Raw genomic sequence first — 26,220 nt, 5'->3', positions numbered from 1 at the left:
CCAAGCCTTTTGCTGTGAGCAGCTGTAGCAATTGGCTCATCCCATTCTAGAGCTGACTCAATTTTCTTCTCATGTGAGACAAGGTTTTAAAGAAACCCTTTCTGCAGCAGAAAAATAAACCATTAGTTAAGGTAACACTGCAGTTCTGGATAGAAAGCCCCAGAGCCAGACAGAGCTCAGAGCTGATATTTTCTCCGTGGTTTGTGCACTTGTGCTGCCGGATTTCACGGGGCCCGAGCAGCGTGAGGCCAGGCTCACCATATGTGCTGCGGTACCTGTGGACGGGAGCAGAGCTGGAGCATCGCTTCAGCATGTGCCTCGTGGCTCATTAACCATCAGCGTGCTGAAGTGAGACCTTAATTCCTCCCCCTTGACCCTGCCAACACGCGCGGGGCTCAAGGATACTTCTGCGGGGAGGGAGATGCCCAGGTTGGTGGGATTTCATCTTCTGGGATTTGTTCCTTAAACTTCCTTAGCCTGTCCTGTAGAAATGAGATGAAAGAAGAGAAATAGGTAGGGGTAGAAAGCCCAAATGTGCAAAGGAGAAGTTGGGAGGGAATGTTAGGGGTAAATCCAAATAACCACAGCAAGGGATGTGTGAGAGCAGCCCCAGGGCAGGCTCTCCCCTAGCTGCCCATTATATAGATAGATAAATAGATAAATGGATAAATGGATAAATAGATAAATGGATAAATAAATAAATAAATAGATAGACAAATTGTTTAAATGCTATCACCTTCAGTGAGTGTGCATATCTATATCTGTGTGTATATGTGTATAAAACCCAGCATCACGAACCAAGAGCCTGCATTATATGACAGCGCCTCTCGCCCGGCTCGGTAATAAGCAACCAACCTGATGATTATTTCATGTTCCAGAACGCCTAACCTCACATCAAATGTATATTTTCCTGTCGTACAGCTCACCTGAGGCTATGTAAGCCGCAGCGAGCTGCCTCTGCCTGTCTCGTGCTGGGATGTAACTTAATGATTTGCTCCTCACCCGGGCCAGCGTGTCAGCCCGGCGAACGCGCCCCTCCTGCTCGCACGGCGTGCTTAACCCCTTGGGAATAGGAGATACCCTGACACCTGATGTGTCACATAATCTATCAGGACGCCAGAGAGAGATCTGGCCGCCCCATCTCCATAAGCCCTTGATCTCCATAGCAGGGCTGTCACTTCTCCCCGCAGAGAGCGTAATTTAGGGTTTGCTTTCAGCCGGCTGCGGCGCACCTCGGGTTTGATATCTCAATCTGAAGGGGGAGGCTGAGCACCAGCCCCTCCGCTGTGACTCCTCACGGGGTGGAGGTGCTCAGCTGAAGGCTTCAAAGCCCTGCCAGATGTTTGTTAGCCTGGTAGCAGTGGATTGAAGTCGTTCACAGCCCCATGTCCTGCCCCAGCCCTCCAGAGACTCTTCCTTGCAACTCAACTGCCAGCTCTGAAGCAGCAAAGCCACCACGAGGAACAACATTAAAGCCTCTGGGGGCAGTAAACAGCAATGTTGACCCACCATGGGACATCAGGTCACGTCCCACCACCTTCTCCCACCACCATGGGTCCTGCCACCCCCTCAGCACCTGGGACAACCCCACTTTCCAAGCTGGGAAACGCCACCAAGTGCGAGAACTTTTTCCCCCCTCTTTTTTTTTTCACCCATCCAGCTTCGGTTCCCATGGAAACGCGGCCAGAAAATCAGCTGGCCAGAGGCAGCCGGGGAGTGGGAAACCCCTGGGGAGGCTTTGAGATCTGAAAACTACAAGTGGTAATTTGCAAAACATGGGCTTTTTGTTGCTTTGGGGCTCCTGAGTCTCTCAAAATATTTAAATGCATATAAAAGATGAATATATATTTCCTATACATGATAATAAGCATGCGGTTTAACCACCAGAAGCTCGCACCTGTGGCTGGATGATGTTTTGGAGAGCCCCTCTTGCAGGCTGTGGTGCTGAGGATGCTCAGCCCCTGGACCAGGAGGCAGAAGTTGGGCTTTTGGGGCAAAAGTTGCATTGGGTTGGTCTCCATGCCTTGCTCTGAAGCTCTGTGTTCGGGGCAAAGCCTCTGGGGCAGTTTAGTGTTGTCCCCATGGTATTTCTGGACAAGGGGACACTACCTTGGTCCCCCAGAGCTGGAGGACAGTGGCTGCCCTGCTGTGGGACCCAGCTCCATCCCTGAAGGGATGTGAAGGGTCCCTGTGTCTCCTGATCCTGTGTCACACAGCCCAGCCTTGAGCTACCAGCGGGAGGAGGTAAACCCATGGAGCCACGGAGGCATTGTGCCACGTAGATATAGAGATATACAGCAAAAGTAGAAGTCTCCAAGCATTAACATAAACAACAAAGGGGATTATAGCTTGAAATTTTGTAAATTTTTAAAAATATGATTTTTTAGTGACTGGAAGCAGAGCACTGGAAGGTGCAGCTATTGGCCACCTCTTGGGACTCCAAGCCACATCCTTCAGCCCCCGACAAATGAACCGCTCCATGCCATGGCACTGCAGGAAAATCAGTCCTAACACCAGACAGGTGGAAGCAACACTGTCATTTTGGCCCATCGGCAAAGATATTCCCAAAGCACGTTCGCCCCGGGGGACATCAGCCAGCACAGTCCCACCTTGGACCCTCAGGCAGTCGAGACAGAAAGCCTGCCTCAGCCCCTGCACAGATGCCATTGCCAGCCTTCCTGCTGGCTGTGTTTAATTCAGGAATCCAATTATATCACTTTTAAATCCCCAAATCTTGTGCTCTTTCTCCTGTGCACATCTCCTCGCCAGTCCCAATCGATATCTCCAAGCCTCTTACTTGGGAGCAAACTGCAGCCGGGCTGCAGGATTTGCTCTCGCACCGGAGAGGCAAAGCTCTTCCCCGCCGCTGCGATCGCTCGGGGCTTGCTGTGCCAATCAGGAAACATCACTGGAGGGGGGAGGAAGGGGCCAGGCTACCTCGCTGTTGCTAGAAAATTAAAATGAAAAGTCACATCTAAGTAAAAAACACAGTGCCTGGCAGGCAGCGGCGTGTGCTCCCTCTGCCGTCGCTGCCGCAGCAGTGACAGGTCCGGGAAGGGGCTGCACAGCCGGGTCCTGCCACGCATTTTCCTCTTCTCCTTGTTATTGTTAAAAACCTTAAACCTTCACTTCAGAGCAGTATTTTGGGGTCTCAAAGAATGGACATTTGGAAGAGAGCAGGATCAGAAGGTGCCCGCACAGGGGGAGTTTTATTTTGGAGTGTTTGCAATGTGCATGCCTACTTGTATCAGCTGCTTAACGCTAGGTTGTGCACCTGTTGGCTGGAGGAAGTTTGGCACAGCCAGGGAGAAAACTGCAGCCTTCACCTTTCCCATCGCCAGGCTCCTCTGTGTGCTCCAAACTACATCTTATTCAGCTACAAGCCAAAGTCTTTGGGCTCCCCAAAGTTGCTGCTGGTGAATTTATAAGTCGACCGATGTCAAAGGTGTTGGTGCATGGATAGACAACCAGAGGAGGTAGAAACTACCCAAATTGCTTACCCACACCTTGCTCTGTGCCCGTTCAGGCTTCCTTTCCCCCACGGGAGGAGCTCCAGCCACGCAGCCCTGTGGCACGAGGCGGCAGTAAGTCTGTCTGGCAACCCCATGCGGAGGGAGGCGAGGAGATAGCCAAGCCCAGAGACCTTGTGAAGATGCCGAATCCAGTCCCAAGTGCTGGATGGCAAAATAAATGAATTACTGAGAGTGAGATGCCTGTACCCACGAGGTTATGTTGTTCATTCCAAATTCCTCCAAGCTGTGGCTGTGCTTTGCACCCAGAAACAAATGTGAGCTGTCACCTCCTCTGCCTCCCAGCCAGGCTGCAGGGGACATCGCTCCTCCTGCACCCGGGGATGGGCGGGGGAAAAGTCCCACCAGCAAGCACCCAGAGGGTATAGCTGGGGATGGGCCCACGTGTTTTCTCCGAGTGTCAAGGATGTTAAACCTGGAAATGGGCCAGCGGCAAGTATTTGTAAACACGTTGTAAATGATCCAATTTTCCCGAGCATCTGTTCACGGAGCACTTGCCAACATCGCCGATCGGGTGCGGGCTGCTCGAACGGCGGAGGCCGGGGGCCACAGCCTGGCTGCGGCTTAGATCCCGCTGCTGACAGCAATTAATTCTCATCAGATCAGGTCTGGCAATGCAGGCTCCTTTAAAATACTAAAATCTGTCAGCACGGAAGCACCCCTATTACTATTGCTCTGCTTTTCGGGTCACGAACACCATCAGCTGTTCCAGAGTCAACATCCATCATCCTGCAGAAAGGACCCCGCCAGCGTTGGGCCACGCTGATCCTCAGCCGTGCATGCTCAGGAGCTGCAGAATTTGCAGCCTAAACCCCTGTGCAGGTCTACAAGGGGCTGTGTGCTCTGTTTTCCCCCAGGAAAAGAGCCTGCCCATCATGGGACAGCCGCTCCCGCTGCGGGAGAGATGCCTGCAGCACTTCAGCTTCGTGCATTTGCCTTGCTGGAGCTAATGCTAAAACCTCCATCAGACAACAAGCCAACAGCAGTGGAAATGAGTGGTTTTTGTAGAGGGTTAAACGTTGCGATGGTGCTGGCACCGTTTCTAGGTCTTTGGATAAAGATAGAGCTCAGGAACTGGCTGCAGCCTGTCAAGACAAAATGACCTCGTGTGATCTCTGGTTTCTGTGTCCTGCTCTGTCCTTTCCCGTCTGAAGTTAATAAATCCTCCAAAAAGTGCAGTGATGAGCTTCTCCTCGCTAGGAGGCCTGGAAGGAAAGCACAGAGGCATTGATCCCCCAGGCCTGAGCAAGCAGCGATGAACCAGAAGAACATCGTTGGTGCTACAGCCCCAGCTGCATCTTCACCTGCGTTATTTGTTCCTCCCCGAGTTGGGCAGGAGTGCAAAGTGGGCACATCCTGGTACAGGAGCAAGCAGGCAGGAGACCCTCCTGGCACTCTCAGGGAGAAGCTTCCCGATGAGGCAATCTGTGAAGCCATTCATCACCTGCTTTTCCCAGGCACTGAGACCCCTCTTGGCTCCCGGGGATGTCTTTCAAAATAAGGTGTTTTAGAGGTTTTGATGCCACTCTCCTGCCCCAGCACCCTCAGGAGTCATTTACCATGACGATGTGGGTACAGAACTGGTTGAAATGAGAGGGGAAACCCATTCCTGCACCCAAACAAATTGCTTAGGAAAGCCCATGGGTTTCTCCATGCAGGCTCCTCTGTAAATGAATTTTGGGGTTAAAATCTCCACCCAGCCTTTATGCTACCCTTGCACAAGTCACTTCTTGGTTTCAGAGTTTCCTTTTGCCATACACAAGGCAATTCCTTAGGCCATTGCTGCCTTGTCACCTTTGCTAGCAGTGGAGGGAAGAGCCCTGCCCAAGCCTGGGGTGGGTTTGCAGGAGAGAGGATGCTCAGCTCCTTGGAGCACCATGGGCAGCCCCCAGGTGCCCGCTGCTGGTGGAGCAACCACTGGAAAGGACAAAAAAAATGATTTCTGGCCGCTTGTATTTTTGTATCTCAGCTCTATTGGTCAATGAGCCAAGAAATGCAATATCCAAGGAGCCCTAAGGGTGCTGGAGCGAGCAGAAGCCACAGCTTGCCTTTACCAGGAGGAACATCCTCACCCATTCCTACATGAACCATGCCACCAGAGACACCGCATCTCACTGTGACTGCGCTGGAAATATCCCCGTTCCTCACAAGATCCAGCACAAATCTCTTTAGCAGCATCATTGCAACCGGGTGTTTTTCTTTGGCGAGGCACAACAACCTGTCCTTGAGGTTCCCTGCAGCTTTGGCTGCTCAGGGCACGTCTACGCCCCTCCAGCTACAGCAATTTGCATGAAAGATTTGAGGCTTTTCTGCCTAGGAAGATGCCTGTGTAATTTTTTTTTGTGTGTCACGGGTAAGAAAGAAAACAATCTTGTTTGTGTTGCATATTTTAGGCACTGGGAAGATTTTTCCTGAGAGTTTGCATTGCTGAAATTTGGGAAAAAAAAAAAAAATCAGAAAGTGAGCCTTGTGGTTAATGTACTTTGGGGCCTTTTGGGCTCCTCAGTGCATTTTTTTTTCTTCTAGTTGTCATTAACCTGCCTGTAGTTGGTTTGTGATCTTGATTTGAAACCAGAGAAGTCTCAAGTGGAAAGCCTGGGTTAATTTCCTTGGGAGCCCATAGACTCATTCGAGCACTGGGAATTAACTGGTGTGCTTTCCTTGTACCCGACCAAGCAAAAGTGTGCTCCCAACTTAACGTGTGATAAAAGCAGGATGGTACCTACGGGATAAAAGGCAACACACACCTTGAACCAGCACGGTGAATTTGTCTGTAAGCACTGTGATTGAAAGGAAATGATTCATATGCCTTGAACAGAATAAATAAATCAATAAATACAAAAAAAAAAGCAGTTTTGGTGTTCGCTTATGGACACAGAGGAGCCGAGGTGCTCAGGAGAATAGCCTTGAGTCCTGTCTCGGAGAAGGGGAACCTTGCCTTAATTCCAGGGTGATTCTGCTGGTTGCGTGGTCCCTCTTCTGGGCAGACAGGTACAGGAGAGAGAAGTGGCCCATGGATTTTTAATCCCTTGATAAAATCACTACAGGAGATGCTGGCTGTGGGCAGCAGCACTGGGGCACCAGGATGTAGAGTGGGGCCAGGCTGTGTGGGCATGGCAGGGGCAATCCTTCCCTCCATCCTTCCCTCCATCCCTCCGTCCTTCCCTTCATTGCTCCCTCCATCCATCCATCCCTCCATCCTCCCATCCTTTACTCCTTCCTCGCGTCCTTCCCCTCATCCCACCCTTCCCTCCCTCCGTCCTGCCTCCAGCCCTCCCGGGCCTTTTCAAACCATCTCCCCCATTCAGAGGGTATTTCTCCACACCAGGCTGATCAGGGGGATTAAAGAGCAGTCAAACCTGATAAATTATCTGCCTCAATCATTCTTTCAAAGCAGCCACCGTGCTGGAGCCAAGTCCCTGTCACCTCATTTCCCTCCTGGACCCACAGACCCCTGCATCCACCGGGTGCACACTGAGCAGGGGACCCCATGGCGGCACCACACTCCTCTCTCACACCCCACATCACACGAAACCCATCCTCTCCTCCTCTTTTGGCAGGGATTTTGCCGTTCAGAAGCGTGAAGGATGTCTCCCAGGCTGAGGCAAGCAAAGCAGCGCGGGAAGCAGCCTGCCTCCTTTAAGGCTAAACAAACAGCCTTCCCCGCAAAGCTCCCAGAAATGTTTGTCCTAATTTCTCTCCGATTCAATGTTCTGCGGCTGCTTTTGTGGCAGCTCCAGCTGCCTCTCGCCTCAAACCCTTCCCAGCTTCTGCTCTCTGCTTGGAGGCAGCAGACGGAGCGAGGGGCTTTAATAGCAATAATTTGGGCTGTAATAACAATAATTTGGGTTGTTGCTTGCTTAAATAGAGACCAAGCCTAGGCTGGCCTGCAGGGATGCTCCAAAACATGCTGTGGGTTATAGCTGCATCACCAGGGTGCTTTGAGGGCCCAGGAAATTTCGGATTTTCCATCCGGCCCCATACAGTTAATTGACCAACATGCACCCGCAGCGATGACAGTCCTCCATCCCCTATGGTCACCCAGGTTTATTGGTGGCAGGGGGTAAGCCTGGCAGAACTACTCCAAATTTGGGCTGCTTTCCTGCATCTTGCGAGGTCGGGAGGAAATCCATCCATACCAAAGGAGGAAATTGGAAGGAAAAGGGGTAAATCCAGGGTTTAGGCTGCCTCCAAGCACTGATGCATCCTGGCAGTGCAACTGCTTGGATAAAAAGCCCTAAAACCACTCTTTTTTGCCCTTCAAAAAGTAGTAAAATGGGCATCATGAGATGCACAGACAGACTCAGTCCAGTTGTTTTCCTCGACGTGGGACAATCATTAACATCAACAGGGAGGCTTGCACATGCCATGACCCCAGGACCACCTTTGCATTTTGCTATTTTTCTTTCTGATACCTTTCAGTCCCTTAAGTAGAATAGGAAAAGATGCCCCCAAAAAATTAAAAAATCACCTGGCTATGCATAAATGCCTCGTATAAGTAGATGCCAGTATGCCATGTTAATGCAATACAGCATGGCTAAGTCCATCCACGCAAAATTTTATGAAACCAGCAGTGCTCTGTGCAGCAGCACTGACTTTCGGGAAGCTGGCGGAGCAGGGACAGAAATAGTTTTTTGTAGTCTAGTTAATTGAAAATAACTGCAGGGTTAAGTACCAGGCTGCTAGAATATGCTTTTAAAGATGCTAAATGTAGTGTTTTGTGTTTTCTTTTGTTTTGTTTTATTTTTTTTGCAGTGCTACGCAGCTGTGCCCAGATTAGAGGTGTGAGAAGCAGGCACACAACTGCTGGGGTCCACGGCACTTGGGGTCACATTGTGCATCCCCCCTTGACCGACACTGAGCAGTCATCACTGCCGTCATCATCATCGTCATCATCATCATCGTCATCATCATCGTCGTCATCATTACCGTGATCATCAGCGTCATCACCACCGCCTTCCCCAAGGCACAAGTGGCCTAAATAAATGAACCGGCTTCGGCGGTGCAGTCTCAGAGATATTTAGTGCTGGTTTTCAGGACAGTAATATTATTTTACTAAACTCGGGCACCCAGTCCCCTCTGTTGGCTCCAGCTGGCTTTGCTGGGTGGTGCAGGAGGGGACCCTGCCCTACAGCAGGCACTGGGGACGTGCTGGGAGGAGAGCCCCGGGACGTGCACCTCTCTCTGGGGGCCCTGGTGTAGAAGCCCAGCTCCCACCTCTCAGACCCAGGTATTCATAAAGCAGTCTGGCCAAAAATTGGGTCACTCGGTGCTTCAGACAACACAATCACTGCATCCTCCAGCCCTTCTGCTCTACCATCAGCCTTCATGTGGAGCTCGATGGGTCAAAATACTCCTGAGTGTATGAACATGGAGGTGGCACACAAGGTCCAACAAAAGGTGCTAAAGACAACCCAGCTGGGTCCCCACTGTTTGAGCTGACAGGCAGCTCAAAACCACCCAGAAATGCTCACTTAAAGGAAAAATACTACTTACATTGGACACGTTCATGCCTTTTCTGCCTCTGCTTGCCTCAGGTGGCCCAACGTTAATTACCTGGTTGGGGTAAGCCTGCAGAGAGAAAGCTGTAAGCAAACATCTCCCAAAATGTCAACCGCTTCTGGCAGTGCCACGCATCCACTCAGGGCAGTTCAGCACTAACACGACCCACGTCTAAATCAGTATGGGTCAAAATTGTGGAAGAGTGAACTGCTCTGGATTAGCCCACGTGCTGAGAACAGGTTTGGGAATATATCCCCAATTTCCCCCACCCCCTGCGCTGTGTCTTTGCATAAAGATGCCCTGAGGCACTCCTCATCCTAAGGTCCCTGCAAGGTTCACAAGCAAGGATGTAAGAGTCTTTTGCATCAGCAGCAGTTTTACTCAAGTGGAAAGAAGGACAACTTTGGGCTGACTTTGTCCGTATTTACAAAAGGCCTTTGATCATCAGCTGTGGAAGCTGGTGAAGCAGAGGCTGCTCTGTGCTCACAGCACAGCTCGGCAAAGATGCTCCAGAAGGGCAATGCCTGGTCAGGGGAGAGCACTCTGCTGGAGATAATGTGAAGAGAAGGATCAGGGGGTCACCTAAAGACATCAGGAAACCTGTTGCAGAGCAGAGATTTCACCCCAGAAACCTGTTTCTTCACGGAGCTCCCCTTATCCAGGAGGAAAATGAGAGACAGCCACGTCCTGGGAGGCTTTGCAGCACTGGTAGGTACCCTTGGCTGAGGGCACACGGGTATTTAGGGGCTGAAATCACTCAAAAACAAGGTTTCAGCCCAGGATTATTTAACACCCAGGGTATAGAGCATCAGTTCCCACTTAAACCCACCTGCTCCAGCTCATCCCGCTCTCTCCAAAAAGTCTTCCATCACTTTTAACACCCCGTACCACCCAGTAAAACACAGCTATTTCCTTCTCGCTTCTCTCACCTGCAGCCACATTTCTCCTCTGGTGGTTCTTCATCTTCATCTTCATCTTCTTCATCATTTTAACCCCTCGGGAAGGGCGCAGGAGGGCTGCACGTGGGGCAGAAGCCCCTGCTATGGGTCTCGGCGCTGCTGCCGTGATCGCTCCTCCTGGTTCATTAAATTGATTTAATGATGAAACATTCTCCCTGCTCACAGCTCGCTCCATAGCAGCTCAGTGTGCCCGGTGTTATTCACATTTGTGTTGCCCTCGCTGCTGCTGTGTCTCCATAAATATTGATGGCAGCGGCGTGTATCTACCACCCCCGGTCAATCCTCGGCGAGCGGTGTGTATGCTGGGCTCTGTGGCCTTCCGCCTGGTTTTATGGAGAGGCAGCGATGCAGAAAGGGAAGGAAGGATGGACAAGCTCCAGCCCACGGCAGCCTGGGGCTGGGGGCTCGGTGGGGCTCGGGGTGTGTGGGTACAGAGCCCTTGGTCACCCTGTGCGCTGCGGGGTGTGCAGAACAGGTAACATAAAGAGATAAAACACAAACAGGTTGTTTGGTGGCCTGGTGTGTGAGCTGGGAGTGTGGATGGGCACAGGAGATGCTCTCCAGGCATGGGAGATGCCCCGGCACAGGCTGGTGAAGGAAGGAGGGGATTTATTTACAGCCACCTGGGCGCCGAGTGGCACCTCCAGCGGGCACGGCCGGGCATTCATCACCCGGCTGGCGGGGAGACATTTGCTGAATGACACTAATAGAACCCGAAAACAAAGCGGCCGAATGTCAGCAATTCCCTCAGACGATTTAAATGCACATATTTTAGGAGCAGCCTCCTCCACGCATCCTTCCTCTCTCCAAATATCGAGGCCGAGGTGATGACAGCGCTAGGGAGGAGAGGGAGCGGCAGTGCCAAGCAGGGGCCGCAGCGTGCCAGCTCCGTGCGATGTGACACAAATGTCACTCAGCCCCCGGGGATGCCGAGGGCTCCGAGGGGCTGTGTTTGATGTGACTGGGAAAGCTCTCGTGTGCCGAGCTGGGGGCGAGCGTAGCAGGCGTGGGATGGCTCTGGCTCCATGCTGCTGCGATGCCCGGGGCTAGCAGTGGGTCCGGCCAAATGTCCTCCCTGGGGACAGCCCTTGGGGCTGTGGGGAAATGTCACAGCCACTTACCCGTGCTGTGGTGGGGATTGCTTACAGCCAGGGAACTTGCTGAGTGTAGGAGAGGGATGGTGCCCCCGGAGCTCTCCAGTTGCCCTGGGATCCCCCACTGGCACATCCCACCAGGACCCAAATGCACAGCATGGAGGGGTGCAAGGATCCCCCTTATCAATTAAAAATTAATTCCCTTGAGACTGGGTGATTGCTGTGTCATCCTCTGCCCCTCTTCTCTCTGCCTTGCTGCAGAAACAACCCCGGGGGGATTGCAGGATCAGTCCCTGGAGCAGGTAGGGGAAAGGGGTCGGGCAGAGGAGGAGGTGTGGGGATGCAGCTGCTTTTATCAGCCGTGCCCCGAGCTCCACGGCGGCTGGCAGTGCCGGGGAACAGGCAGGGTGGAAGGGGGGGGCCCACACCACAACTGGCACGGATGGGTGCAAAATTTGGAACAGTTGGGGCAGGGACAATCACCTGCCTGGGTCCTGTCCCCCACGGGGAAGCAGCCTTGGGAGGGGGCACGGAGCACCCCATGTCCCTCTGTGGGTGTCCCCGAGCCTGAGCATCCCAATGGGGATCCATCCTCCTGTATGGAGCCGGGGTGACGTTTTGGGGTGGAAGCAGGAGATTTCACCACTTTCCATCCGTTCCCTTCACAGACAGCTGGAAGGTTCCGGGATGGGACCAGGGGTGGCCTGGAGCCCCCCGGATGGCATCCCGGAGCCCCCCGCATCGCCCCCTCGCCCACCCCCCTCCCGGCGCGGGGCGGCTCGGCGCTGCTCTCCCTGCGAGGTGGAAAGATCGCTCCTTTAATCTCGCCCCTAACCCCGTGACCTTCCTCCCTTAAGGAGCTTTTCCCCTTCATGTCCCTGCTTTTTAAAGCCTCCTTTACAAATAAAAGCAATTTCCTTTTGGAACTGTAACTATGACATGGGGAGATGCGCTTTTTTGGGGGGGACAATGAGGGGGTAAGAATAGGGGGCCGGCTCCCTTTTGGTGTCTGTGTTGGGCCGGCTCTGTTTGTTTGGATACTTTTCATAAGACAGTAAACACCGGGCGAGTTAAAGGCTTTAATTAAAAAAGGTGGGGAGCTGGGGGTGGGGGGGTGGGAGGGGGGGGCAAGCCTTTCAATTTACACAGCGACTTAGCGAAGCGGGCCCCAGACGGACAAGATAAATACATCCCGGGCGTCCCAAAAAAAACAGAGGACAAAGATAACCAAGACGGCGACCCCTTACCCACGGGGAGCAGCAGCTCTGTGATGTGCCCTGAGGATGCTCCAGGCTCTTGGGGGGGGTCGGGGCCGGTTGTGCCCCCCCAAACCCGCCTCCCCGTTCCGGCTGGCCTCCGTCCCTGCCTCCCTCCCGTTGCTGCCCACCACGCAGAGCCGCCCCGGGAGAGCTCGGCCCTTTCACTGCAGCCCCACAACCTGGCTTTGAAGTTGCTAATTTTTTTTTGGAGGGAGGGGGTATTTTTCTTTTTTTCGGGGTCGAGTGCGGAACGGAGCTCAGGGGGCCCTGCATTGTCTGGGGGCTGCCCCAAGCCCCGGGAGCCTGCGGAGCTGGGGGAGGCTGGGGATGTGTCAGGGAGAAGGAGGGGAAAGGAGAAGGAGGAAAGGGGAAAAGGGAACTGGAAAGGGAAAAGGGAGAAGAAGGGAAAAGAAGGGAGAAGAAGGGAAAGGAAAGGAAAAGAAGGGAAAAGAAGGGAAAAGAGGAAGGGGAAAAATGAAAGTGGAAAAAGGAAAGGGGGAAAGGGAAAGGGAAAGGGAAAGGGAAAGGGAAAGGGAAAGGGAAAGGGAAAGGGAAAGGGAAAGGGAAAGGGAAAGGGAAAGGGAAAGGGAAAGGGAAAGGGAAAGGGAAAGGGAAAGGGAAAGGGAAAGGGAAGGGAAGGGGGAAGAAGGAAGAAGGGGGAAGAAGGGGGAAGAAGGGGAAGAAGGGGGAAGAAAGAAGGGGGAAGAAAGAAGGGGGAAGAAGGGGGAAGAGAAGAGGAAAGGAGCCCTCCCCGACCCCTCTCCCAGAGGCCGCCCCCTCCCCGCAGCCAGCCCCGGGGGGGCACAAGGAGGGCACCGGACCCGCGGCCCCCCCGCAGGGGGCGGGTTAGGGCCCGGCTGCAGGGCGGGGATGGAGCTCCGGGGCTGCTTTTCCTTCCCGAGAAACTTTTCCACGGAGCAAAAAGAGGATACGGGAGGAGAGGAGAGCATCCCCCTTATCTCCTCCACATCCAGCCTGAATCCTGGCTTCCAAACTCTGTCGTTTTTCTTTTCGGGGAAGGCCCCGCCGAAAACAGTTTTTTTTTTCTTTTTTTTTTTTTTTTAATCTTTTTCTTGCAAACTCCGAGGAGTAGCTCCGTGTGTGTGCGTGTGTGGGGCCGGCTTTCCCCGCTCCTGCGGGCATCGCCCCATCCCCGGCCTCCCAGGCGGCTCGGGAGCCCCGAGAGCCGGGGGGGGGGACACCCTTGGGAAAAGCTCATCTTTAGGGGGGGCAGCAGCCCCGAACGGCCCCAACCTTATCACAACCCTTCCCATCCTTTCCCGGACCCCAGGGGGGATCCGTCCCCACTCTGCCCCCCCACGGCAGAGCCCCACGGGGGGACCGGGAAGCCTTGGGGCAGGGAGCCCCGATCCTATAGGGGAGAGCATCCCCTTCTGTCCCGGCCCTACATGGGGGAGCCCCCCCGGCTCTCCCGCTGCCCAGCAGCTGGGAAGTAGCCTTCGAGAGAGCATCAACGCCGATGCTGCGGTGGGGAGCCGGGGGTGGAAAGCTCCCTGTTAATTAGAGCGGGGGCTTTACTCCAGCTGCGGGGAAATGCCGAGGTGTAAATCCAGGGTGGGGGGCGGAGGGAATTAGCTGCCGGAGTGGAAAAGCGCCGCAGCAGCTCCCAGCTCCCCGGCAGAGCCCCCGCTAATGCTCCGGCCGGTGTAGAGTTGCCGAAATTCCCCGTCACAACACGAGCTGTTGTGTCTGCCCGGATTAACTCCTCCGGGGCACGGGCAACGAGGAGGGAAGGTCCCCGGGCACGGCGCACACGCGTGTGGGTGCGCACGGCCACGGCCACGGGCACGGGAGGATCAGAAAAGGGGGTTGGGGGAGCACCTGCGGCACCTCCCGAAACCTTTCTGCCTCCCCAGGGGAGGGAAAGGGGAGAGGGGAGAGATCAGGATCCGGCCCCGGGGGCTCCAGAGGGTTGGTACGGATTGGTGCGGGTTGGTATGGGCTGGTGTGGGTTGGGATGGACTGATTTGGACTGGTATGGACTGATTTGGACTGGTGTGGGCTGATACGGACTGATTTGGACTGGTGTGGGCTGGTACGGACTGGTGTGGACTGCAGGGGGCAGGAGCTGGGAACAGTTTTATGCCCTCCCTGCAAAGCTGGGGGCAGCGCTTCTGTCTCTGGGTGCGACTCAGATGCGGGCGGGGGTTTCGCTCCCACCCTCATTCCTTATTTATTTATTTATTTATTTATTTATTTATTTATTTATTTATTTATTTATTTTCTTCAGGAGGCGCAGGGGATTTGTTGCTTTGCCCAAACCAAGAAACTTTCCCGCAGGGGATGCGGCTTTCGCCCTAGCAAAGGCTGCGGGATCGGCCCTGGCTTCCCTTCGGGCTGGTGGCTCTGTAAGGGGACTCCTGGGTGGAACAAAGACCGGCACCCCTGGGTGGGGACCGGCACCCAGTGCCACCCAGTGCCACCCAGTGCCATCCAGAGCACGGGCTGGGCCACACTGGCCCCTGGCGACTGCCCAGGGCTCAGATGAAGCGGGCTGAGGGATCCGGGCCGCGCTGCGCAGCCTCCGCCCGGGGAAATCGTTGGGCGTTTTCTTTTTCTTTTCTTTCTTTTTTCTTTTCTTTTCTTTTCTTTTCTTTTCTTTTCTTTTCTTTTCTTTTCTTTTCTTTTCTTTTCTTTTCTTTTCTTTTCTTTTCTTTTCTTTTCTTTTCTTTTCTTTTCTTTTCTTTTCTTTTCTTTTCTCTTTTCTTTTCTTTTCTTTTCTCTTTTTCCTTTCTTTTCCTTTCCTTTCCTTTCTTTTCCTTTCTTTTCCTTTCCTTTCTTTTCCTTTCTTTTCCTTTCTTTTATTTTTCTTTTCTTTTTTCTTTTTTTCTTTTCTTTTCTTTTATTTCTCATTCTTTTATCCTTGCATTTCTTTTTACTTTTCATTCTTTTCTCCCCATTACTTTCATTTCCTTTTTCTTTCTGTCCTTTCCTTTTCTTTTCTCATTTCTTTCCTTTTCCTTCTCCTTTATTTTTTCTTTTCTGCTTTTTTCACTTTCTCTTTTCCTTTCCTTTCCTTTCCTTTCCTTTCCTTTCCTTTCCTTTCCTTTCCTTTCCTTTCCTTTCCTTTCCTTTCCTTTCCTTTCCTTTCCTTTCCTTTCCTTTCCTTTCCTTTCCTTTCCCCCTTTTCCCTTTTCCCTTTTCCTTTCCTTTTCTATTCCTTTCCCATTCCTTTTCCTTTCCTTTTCCTTAGCACTTTTCCTTTCCCATTCTTTTTCATTTCCCTTATCATTTTCCCTTTCCCATTCCTTTCCCTTATCATTTTCCCCTTTCCTTTCCTTTCCTTTCCTTTCCTTTCCTTTCCTTTCCTTTCCTTTCCTTTCCTTTCCTTTCCTTTCCTTTCCTTCTCCCTTTCCTTCTCCCTTTCCTTCTCCCTTTCCCATTCCTTTCCCATTCCTTTTCCTATTCCTTTCCCGTTCCTTTTCCGTTCCTTTCCTGTTCCTTTTCCCAATCCTTTCCCATTATTTTCCCCTTCTATCTCTTCTTTTTTCCCCTTTTTTCATTTTTTTTTCGCTTTTATTTAATTTTCCTTAATTTATATTCCTTTCCTTTTTTGTCTCTTTCACCTTCTTTTCCCTTTCACCACGCTAAGCCATCTAATTGTGCTCCAGCCTTACATTTAGCTTACGAACCTCCACCACATTTTGACGAAAGCCTATTTTATCATCGTTATTTTCTCGGTTTCGATTCTGGCCGCCACGGCTGCCGGCGGAGCGGGCCGGGGAGGTGCGGGGGGATGCGGGGTGGATGCGGGGGGGATGCGGGGAGGTGCGCAGGGATGCGCAGGGATGCGCAGAGCTGTGCGCGGTGCCTTGTAGGGCCAGGGGCAGGGCAGGGCCGGCCCGGGGACAGTTCAGGGACAGGGGCAGGGACAGGGACAGGGGCTGGGCCAGCTCTGCCCCCCGCACCCCCCCTATCCCCTGAGGGGGTCGCCCCCACCCTTTCGCTCTGGGTCCCAGCCTGGAGCCCCGCGGAGAGCCCCGGCCCCCGGGAGCGGGTGCTAAAAGTGTCAGCGCCGGCAGATTTTTCTCCCACCCTTTTACCCCCACTGAAGGGAAAGCCGCCCTCACGCCAAGCCATCGCCACCGAGGCGGGGAGGACACGGACACCTGGCTGCGACCCCCGGCCCCAGCTGCCGGCCCTGCCCGATTTTTGTCTTGGATGCTCCACATCCAGCCCGGAACAATTTTTTTATTTTTTTTTTCCTTTTTAGAAAATTATTATTATCATTTTTTTATTGTTATTTTAATTTCGGTTGGCGGCGGAGCAGGGAAAACCCGGCGACAGAGGGGAAATGCAGGCGTACAGCTGGGCTCTCCCGGCCAGCCGGCTCCGAGGCAAAGCTGCCCGGGACTCGGCGAGGGTCTCCGCTGCTTTGCCCACCCCAAAATTCTCTCGGGAGCCCCCGGGAAACGGAGCCCGGCCCTGTCCGGAGCTCTCCTGCCACATCCAGCCCCGGCTGAGGGCAGGGGGAGGCAGCGACCTCGCCCCCGTCCTCCACCCTCAGCACTTGGCGAAGCTGCCCAAAAAAAAAACATCGCCTGGACAGAAAGTCGATGGGATGTAGCAGCGCGAAGGAAATCCAGGGGTGTGCCCCCCCCGGATATCGCTGCCTCCACCCCCCCCTCCAGCATCACTGCCCCTTCTCCGGGCTCTGGGGTGCTGGGGAGGGGGGGGACACCCTTGGAGAGGGGAAAAAAGCTCCGCACAACTGCGCGGTTCGCTGCGTGCCAACATTTTGCAGGCGCCCACCCCCGCGCAGGAAGGATGGGGTGCCGAAGGGGCGCTCCCTGGCTTTTTTTCCTCCCCATACACTGAGTGTTTTTGCACCTCGGTTTCTTCCCGAGCGTGGGCACGGGCCGGGGGACGGTGCCCCGGTGTGCCTGGAGGCTGCTGGGCGAGGAGGAACGGCCGGAGCCTCCCTCCGCAGCCTCCTCGTCCTCCCCTTTTTGGAGCCTCTCTCCCCCCCGGTGCCCCCTTGCCCGAGGTGCGGAGCGCGGTGCGGAGCCCGCGGGGTGTTGCGTGGGGGCCGTGCCCTCCCCCCCGCGTGTTCGTGGCGAAAGGGAAAGGGATTTTATTATTTTAAAGGGTGAGCCTCGCTGAAACTGCACGGGGAGGCTGCGGGGACCGAAACCTCGCAGACTGCCGCCGGGGCTGCGAGGAGAGGCTGAAGCCGGCGAGCAAACGACCCCAAAAGCCGGCATCCCTGTGCCCATCAGTGGGGTTTCTCCCGAGAAATCCCCCCCTCCCCGCACCCCCCCCCGCTGGGTCTCCCGCAGAGCGGCGAGAAAACGTGCTGGGGGATCCTGCGGGAGAGACTGAGCCCCGGGGTACAAATCACCCTGGGAAAAAAATAATAATAGGAATAGTAATAATAATAGTAATAACAATAAAGGTTATTCCGATTTCCTCGGTAAAGCATCGCATCGCCATCCGTCCCCCCCCCTCCCCCTTTCTCCCCCCGCATACCTGAGGTGCTGCCTCGCACTCCTGCCACGGGTTTATTGGCAGAGGACGGGCAGGGGCAGGAATTGTTTGCGGGTTTTGTTTTATTTTTTGGGGGTACAGCTTTTATTTATCCCCTCCCCGCTTCGGAGTTTTAGCCGAGGAATTCCTCCTCCCCGCCCCGCGCAGGGCAGGAGCTGCGCGCAGGGAGCGCGCAGGTAGCGCGCAGGGCAGGGGGCTCGCAGCGAGCGGCGGCAGCCCGGGGCCGCCCGGGAGCGAAATATTTGAAGTGCAGCACCTTGAAGACGTTTTAATTACGGGGTAGGAGCAAAGCGAGAGCTTCCAAGTAATTAGAAAAATACTTCTTGGGAGACAGGCTAATCGCTTTTCATGGGGCACTTCGAGAAATTAACCTCTAGGTGCTTGGCTGAGCAAAACAACTTTGGGTCGGCTGTTGCTGGGCTCGGCGCTGGACGAGACCCGAGATGCGAAGGGAAAAGGGGGGAAATAAAGAGAATAAAATAAAGGAAGTACAAAAAGGAGAGAGAAATGAAAGAAAAAGAAGGAAAATAAGAAGAGCAGAGGGAGGACGCGCTGTCCCTTGCCCCTCAGGACGGGGAGCGGTGCATTGCCGAAGGAAAGTGGCACTAGTGGGGACAGCCCGGCCTTTGGGGTGCTGCGGACACTGGTGCTGAGCCACCCCCTGCCCGGCACAGCCCAGCACGGCTCGGCTCAGCTCGGCCCTACCCGGGGCCGGGCAGCCCCCGGCCGTGCACCCCGTCGGGGCGGTGACACCCCCGGGGGGGGGGGGGGATAACGGGACGGAGCCCGGGGGGGTCCCGAGGTGCTGAGCCGTCAGCACCCTGCTGGCTCAGCCCCCCCCCAGCCCCAGGGCATCCATCCGGCCGCACTTCGCTCCCTAATTTTGTTCCGAGGGGAATTCTTCCTAAAGACAAAAGGCAAAGTGGCAGGCTGTCCAGCCCGGAGAAGCCGGTTATTTTGGAAAGGGGGGGTGGTGGTGGTGGTGGTGAGGGATGGACGGGGTGGGGGGGTCGGGGGGGGGGGACACACGGCGCCGCGCCGCCGTGGGATATTGTTTGTGGAGCAGGAATACGTGATCAAAGGCTCCCGTCCGGCTCCGGGAAGAGCGAGGCCATTCCCGACGCCGCCGAGCTTTATTCCGCCGCTGATAACCCTGCGGGGGGGCGATACGAGCCCAAATCTCCCCCCCCACATACCCCGTGCTCACCCCCCAAAATCCTCGCAGCGCTCCAGCACCGCGCAGGTAGCGGCTGCGCTCCCCCAAGGGACCCCCCCCGGCCGCGTCCCCTCCGCCTCCATCCGCCCCCCCCCCCCACGACCCCCGCTCCCCCCCACCCCCCCCGACCCCCTTTGTATCAGCGGCGCTCTCTGAATATTATTTATGCATTTCTGCAAGGAATTATGGGATGCCCCCCGGACCCCCCCCCCCCAACAGACACACACACACATCCGCGATAAACAGCGTGCAAAATTAAAAATAACGCGCAGCGCAAGGAAGGAGGAGGAAAGGAGGGGGGGGGGGGGGCAGACAAAAGGGGAGGGGGGGGGTCTGCGGTGAGACCCCCGCTTGGAGGGGAAGGGGAAGGGGAAGGGAGGCGGGGGGGGGGTCTTCCATCCCCATAGCATCCTTCGGCGAGGAGGGGCGGCCGAGGGGAGGGGAAGGGGAAGGGAAGGAGGGGGGGGGGAGCTGTCACTTACCGGGGCGCCCAGCACCACGTGTGCCGTCGGTCGCTTTGCCATTGGGCCGAGGCACGTGTCGAGGAGCCCGGGACGGCGACGTCACCGTCGGAGCCCCGTTAAAACCGGAGGACAACAAGCCGGGGCTCGCGAGTGGCCGGGCGCGGCGGTGGCGGCGGCGGCGGCCGCCGGGGCGGGCAGCGCGGCGCAGGGCGGGCGGGCGGGTGGGACGTGCGCCCCCCCCCCTCCCTCCCTCCCTTCCCTTCCCTCCCACCCTTCCCTTCCTTCCCTCCCTCCCTCCCCTCTCCCTCCCTTCCGACCCCCCCCCTCCCCTCCAGCACCCCCCCGCCACCACCACCACCACCACGACCCCCCCCGCCCCCCCCAAAGCTCCCCGCACCCGCCGAGGCCCCCGCATGTGCGGCCGCGGGGCTGCGCGGGGCTGCGCGGGGCGCCCCTCTCCGCCCTGCCCTCGGCGGGCCTCCGGTGGCTTCTGAGGTCCGGCCTCCCTTACCCCTCTTTTCCATTTATTTTTTTATTATTTTTATTTTTTTTTATTATTTTTCACATTTTTTTTTTACCCCCCCCCCCCCGGCGGATGAGGGAGGCGGCGAACGGGACCGAGCGGCTGAACGGCGGCGGCGGCGGGACGCGGCGAGAGGCAGCGGGAGGAACCCGGAGCCCTCCTTTTATTTTATATATAAATATTTTTAATTATTATTATTATTTTTTTTTTTGCCCAACTTGGAACTCGTCGAGCCTCGGCTGCTGGGTTTTCGGCTCCCGATAATTTAAAAAAAAAAAAAAAAAAACATTGATTTTGATTTTTTTTTTTTTTTGCCTCCAAACTCTGGATTTTGAACGCCCAGGAGAAGCGCAAGCCGATAAAGCCACCTGTGCGTGCGTGTATATAAAATATCCGTAAACCTATTAAAATATATCTCTATCTAAAAAAAAAAAAAATATATATTAAAAGACCAAGCGGAGGAGACACCAGGAAAAGAGCTCGGCGGCGGGGCGGGCGGCGGGGCCCGGCCTCGCAGCATGGAGGAGGGAGCCCGGAGTCCCCGCGAGGAGGCCGGGGAGCCTCAGGAGTCCGGCGGCGGCGACGCGGAGCCCGGCGGAGGGCGGCGAGCTCTCCTGCTGCCCCCCGGCGACCCCCCGCCCCCGGCCCCGCACCCTCACCCGCACCCTCACCGCATCACCAACTTCTTCATCGACAACATCCTGCGGCCCGAGTTCGGCCGGAGGAAAGAGGCCGGCGGCCTCGGAGGAGATAACCGGAGGCCCGGAGCGGAGAACCGCAGGAGCCCCGCGGCGGCGCCGACCCCCGGAGCTCCCCTACCCGGCTCCGGGGGGGGTTCGCCGGGTCGAGGAGAAGGTGGCCCCCCCGGGCTGGCCTTGCACGGAGCCTCCAAGAAAGGGGGAGACCCCGCGGCGCTGGAGGCTGCCCTAAAAGCTCGGGGCTTGAGCGGAGGAGACCTGTCGGTGAGCTCGGACTCGGATAGCTCCCAGGCCAGCTCCAACGCCGGGAACCAGCCCATGCTTTGGCCCGCCTGGGTTTACTGTACGCGGTACTCGGACCGGCCGTCTTCAGGTAAGAGCTGCCCCCTCTCCACGCCGACCCCTCCCCGGGCTCCCCCGGCCGCCCCCCGACCTCCCCAGGGTAGGGAGAGAGGCAGGAAAATCCCCCCCAAAAACCCCTTCCCCGTCCTTCCCTCTCCGCTCCTTCCCCCTGCTCATCGCCGTCCTTTGTAGGGGCGAGGGTCCCAAAAAGAGGGGGGAGAAAAAAGAGGGTACCGGAGGAAGGGGGAGCACCCTCCATCGCCCCCCAGCCCGCAGCCGGGGCCGCCCGGCCGCGGGGATGTGCCGGAGCGGGGCACTGCCCCCCCCTCCCAGCTGCCAGATTCATCAAAAAAGGGAGAAAAAATCAGCTTTGGGCTCCGCAGACATCCTCCGAGCTCCCCATGCCCTGTGTTTTTTGGGAGGGATGGGGGGCTGCCCCCCACTCCCTGCCCCCCGGCAGGCCTCGCCTGCTTTGATTTATTTTTTTTTTCCACCCCCCCCCCCCTAAAAAGACGATCCGTTTATTCCCCCAAAAGAGGCCTCGGAGCTGCCGCCGTCTCGTTTCTTTCTTTAAATTTCCCCGCATGTGCTGCAGGGCAGCTCCGGAGGGGCTGCGGGGGGGGGGGGGGACAGAAATCGCCGAGAGCCGGAGAAGTTCCCCGGCAGGCTCCGGTTAAGCAAGAGCTGGGGGAGAACCGCCCGAAAACAGGGATAAAAACCTTAAAAAAAATAATACTGGGGGGGTGAAATGTCCTTGTGGGGAGAGGGGCTGTCCGGGTGGAAAAAACCCTCGCTAAAAAACAAGGGGGAAGCATGGGAAACACCAGGCAGGAGATGTGCTCCCAGGGAAAAAAAAAAAAAAAAAAAGGAAAAGAAAAAAAAAAAAAAAAAAAGGGTTTCTCCTACAAAAAAGCGTCCAGCTAGGATTTTCGCCCGGAGAGGCGGCCAGCAGAAGGAGGGTTTGTAGGGCGAGTGGCAAAGGAGTTCGTAGGGTGTCGAAACCCCAAACTCTTTGGCTCCGAGGTAATAATTGGAATTTTACCCCATTGTTCTCCGGTGCTCTCCTTTGTTAATATTTAATTAACATACATCCTCACAATGGCTCGGCCCGGCTAGAAAAGGCTTCCTTGTGCTGCCGGGAATAAATATTCCCCGCAATAAGCCCGGCCAGCCGGGCCGGGCCGTGCCGTGCCATATGGGGGCTGCAGCAAAGCGGCGGCAGCGCGAACACGCGGCCGCTTTCCAGCTTAGTTTCTTTATTATTTTGGGGGTTCCCTGGCTAAAACGGTAATAATAGGGATTAAAAAATAAATCCTGGAAGGGGAGGTTGGATGGAGGAAGGGGAGGTTGGTTTTTGAAGGGGAAGCGGGGAGCTCCCGGGAGGGGGACGCGGCTCAGCTGCGCCTTTTGGGGTTGGGGTGGATGGGGTGGGGGATCCGGGGGGGTCCCGAAAGGGGATGATGGTGTGTAGGGTCCCAAAAGGGGAGCGTGGAGAGAGTGTGGGGGTCCCAAAAGAGGATGATGGGGTGTGGGGTCCATGAGGGGTTCATGGGGGGGGGTCCCAAAAGGGGCTGCTGGGGGGACAGGGGGTGCCGGCGGGGCGGCGCGGTGTCGGTGCTCTCCTCTCTCCCGGCCGTAGGTCCCCGGTCCCGCAAACCAAAGAAGAAAAACCCCAACAAGGAGGACAAGAGGCCGCGCACCGCCTTCACCGCCGAGCAGCTGCAGAGACTCAAGGCCGAGTTCCAGACCAACCGCTACCTGACCGAGCAGCGGCGGCAGAGCCTGGCCCAGGAGCTCGGCCTCAACGAGTCCCAGATCAAAATCTGGTTCCAGAACAAACGGGCCAAGATCAAGAAGGCGACGGGCAGCAAAAACTCCCTGGCGGTGCACCTCATGGCCCAGGGGCTCTACAACCACTCCACCACGGCGAAAGACGGCAAGTCGGACAGTGAATAGCCTGGGGAGGGGAGGGGGGGGGAGGTCGGGGAGGTTGGGGAGGGGGGGGGGGTTTGCAGGCAAAGTTTATACGATGCAATAATTTAATTAAAAAAAAAAAAAAAGAAAAGAAAAAAAAAAAAAGGGCCAGTGTATAAAGATTATACCAGCATTAATAGTGAAAATATTGTGTATTAGCTATAATTCTGCAATATTCTATGTATATATAATTTACAGGTAAGGTGGTGTAAAAATCCAAGATATCTGGTTATAAAATATTTTTTTTTCTTATTTTCTTTTTTTTTTTTTCCTTTTGGTTTGGTTTTGCTTTCGGGGGTTTGGGTTTTTGGTTTCGATATTCTTCTTATTTTATTATTATTATTTTTTCGGTCGTATGAAGATTTTAGATGCTATCTTTATGATTTTTATTTTTATTTTTGAATGCTTAAGTTGCATTTTTTATAGACTTAAGCGCTGTTTTAATGGACATTGGACGCTGTTTTTTGAAATTCAAAAAAAAAAATAATTAAAAACAACTTTTGCTGAAGTCCAAAGATTTTTATTGCTGCATTTCACACGACTGTGAACCGAATAAATAGTTCTCCTATTTGTTCTATGAGTTTTACCTTTTTTTTTTTCTCCCCTGCCCCTCCCCTTTTCCTTTTCTTTTTTCTGTTTCTTTTTCTTTTTCTTTTCCTTTTTTTTTTTTTTTTTAATTTTCTTTTTTAGCGCTGTGTGCGTCTGGGGCTGGCTTTGGGGACAGACGTGGAGAATTTAATTTAAAAAGAATATATATATATATATATATGTAACAATAGGGAAAGAAATCTCAAAGCACCGTGTCGAAAGATGCCCAGGGTCCCTTCCCGACCTCCCCCCCACACACACACCCAGTGAGAGGCCAGGGCCGTGCGTGGCTGCAGGGGAGGGGGTCAACTCTCTCACCCCCCCCCCCCCTTTTCCCTTTCCCAAAACTGGTTGGGAAAACTTTGGGAAAGGGCCTGGAAAACTTTGGGGTCACCCCTCCCCGGGGCCGGGAGGGGTTGGCAGCGCCCGGGTCCCGGCAGCACCTTCCCCAAGGGCTTGGGTGCAAAATGATAATAATAATAATTTTTAAAAAGAGAGGGGGAAAAAAATTGGAAAAAAAATAAATAAAAAGAAAAAAGGATAATTTTTGGTTCTTCCCCCATCCCCGGCCCAGGAGCACGGCGCGACCCGCGGGGTCGCAGCGAGGGGCGGGCGGCCCCTGCCACCCCCACATGGGCTCGGTGGCACCGGGGGGGCTTCTCCCCACGCCCCCCCCCCTTGCCACGGGCACCTAGTGGCTCGGCCCCACGGCCCTGGAGAGGCAGCGTTTTGGGGTTTCGAGGCGCTGGGGTCGTTGGTGTGGCCGTTTGGCCCCGACCCCTTTTATCCCCCCCACCCCAAATCCCACGGGGGGGGCCGCGTCCCGCGTGGGGTCTCAGTGTGCGGGGGGGGGGGGGGCTGCTTGGGACGGGCTCTCCTGCGATGCTGGGGTGGGGGGACTTCTCGCTTTGCCTTAAAACCTCTTTATTTTGCAGCTATGATAGACACACGTTGTACATAGTAGTGTAAACTTAAAGAAAAAAAAATAAAAAAGGGAAAAAAATCACACTATAAAACGAAAGCTGTAATTTTAAATTCTGTGAATAATCATCAGCTGCTTAGGAGACAGGATTAAATGACATTGCCTTTTAGCAAGAAAGCAAAGATTTTTTTTTTTTCTTCCCAGTTTATAAAACATGTGCATTTTACAATTGCAGTATCAAATATTTATAATCTTATGAAATATGAATGTTTCTATTTACAACTGTGCTCTCGAAAAATTGTGAAAACATTCTCACTGCATTTTTGTGTGTTTAAATTCTCGAGGATTACGTTAAATAAAAAAAAAAAAAAAAAAAAAGAGAGAGAAAAAAATAAAACAACAACATTTTATTATGAAATCCGAACCGTGGCCCTCGGACGTCGCGACGGAGCAGCGCTGCTGGGGGAAGCTGCCCCTAGGTGCTGGGGGAGCCCCAAAACCCCCAAATTGCCCTCCTGGTCCCTGAGAGATCGCACCAGAGCCGGAGTGGGAAGCTGAGAGCGTGGAGCCGGGAGTAAATCGGTGGCTGAGGGAGGAGATTTTTTGCAGCCAGGCATTTCGGCAGCGTTTTGAAGGACGAAGAAAGTTTTTGGAGGATTTGTTTCGGGATGAAGAGCAGGGGGCAAGCGGCGGCTGCGCAGCGAGCATCGTCGGGTAAAAAAAAATAAAATTAAAATAAAATAAAATAAGGAGAAAAAAAAAAAGGATGTGGAAACGGAAAGAAAAAAAAAAAAAGTTGAATCTCACGCAGAGTCAACAGGTTTCACCTTTTCCAGACTTTCCGTGCCCGGCTCCGCGATGCGCTGAGGCCGGGCTGTGGCACCAAGGGGATGCTGCTGAAAATCCCCCCTCGGGAGCACGGTCCGGGGGTCCCCGGGGCACTTCCAGTAGGAGGAACGAAATTTTGGGCCGGGCTGGACCTCCGGTCACCTGCCCTGCTGCCCCAAAGGCAGCCCAGCCCCTTCTCCATGGGGCAGGGAGCGAGGGGCAGAGCCTCTGCTGGGTGCCGCAGGGGCACCCCTGGATAAAATCAAGCTTATTAGTATTTTATCTTCATAATAATTATTATTATTATTTGTTCAGCTGCTTTGGAGCACGCCCTGCAAGGGGCAAAAAGTCCCCAGGACCGTGCACTTCGCCCTGCTTCCCACCTGCTGAAAGGCGCTGGGCAGTGGGGTTGCTGGCAAATCCTTTATTTTTTTGTGTGTATTTTGGGTCTGGGCCCCTCGGAGGAGACTTGTGTCACCTCGGCCAGGCAGGCAGGTGATCTGCCATCCTGAGGGAGGCAATCGGTGGCTGCTGGCACTACACAGCAGAGTAAACGTGGATGGAAAATAGCTCGGGGTGTCCGGTGGGACAAAGCGGTGGCGCCGTGGGTGTCCGGCGGGGAGGTGGCACCGAGGTTTATTTTGGCTTTTTTAAAGAAGTTATTAAAGCCCGCACCGGGGGGAAATTCTGGCACCTCAGGGTGCAGTGGGGCAAAGTTTCCACCTGTCCTCCCGCAGCCCGCAATCACGGCGAGAAGAGAAAACAGCTGCGTGGGAAAACCTACCCGGTTTGGGGGTTAAAAAAAAAAAAAAA

The 26,220-nt window shown here is 54.6% G+C and overlaps 1 protein-coding gene across 1 annotated transcript; it reads left to right on the top strand.

Annotated features, from left to right (window-relative positions):
* The first annotated feature begins 20,127 nt into the window (after positions 1 to 20,127).
* On the top strand, positions 20,128 to 25,046 carry EN2 (engrailed homeobox 2). The gene is made up of 2 exons (XM_027450430.3): positions 20,128 to 21,126; positions 22,735 to 25,046. Exons 1-2 carry the CDS (start codon positions 20,574 to 20,576, stop codon positions 23,049 to 23,051), a joined length of 870 nt encoding a protein of 289 aa, XP_027306231.2. The 5' UTR covers positions 20,128 to 20,573; the 3' UTR covers positions 23,052 to 25,046.
* Positions 25,047 to 26,220: the final 1,174 nt, after the last annotated feature.

This window comes from Anas platyrhynchos, chromosome 2 (genome assembly GCF_047663525.1).
Source record: "Anas platyrhynchos isolate ZD024472 breed Pekin duck chromosome 2, IASCAAS_PekinDuck_T2T, whole genome shotgun sequence".
Taxonomy (NCBI): domain Eukaryota; kingdom Metazoa; phylum Chordata; class Aves; order Anseriformes; family Anatidae; genus Anas; species Anas platyrhynchos.
The sequence above is the reverse complement of the archived record's forward strand: the minus strand, read 5'-3'. Positions and strand labels throughout refer to the sequence as shown.

What these genes read in the sequence shown, in the direction of transcription:
- EN2 (XM_027450430.3), top strand. Translation starts at nt 20,574, where the DNA reads ATGGAGGAGGGAGCCCGGAGTCCCCGCGAGGAGGCCGGGGAGCCTCAG. An exon ending in CTCGGACCGGCCGTCTTCAG is followed by an intron (nt 21,127 to 22,734) that starts GTAAGAGCTGCC and finishes TCCCGGCCGTAG; the next exon opens with GTCCCCGGTCCCGCAAACCA.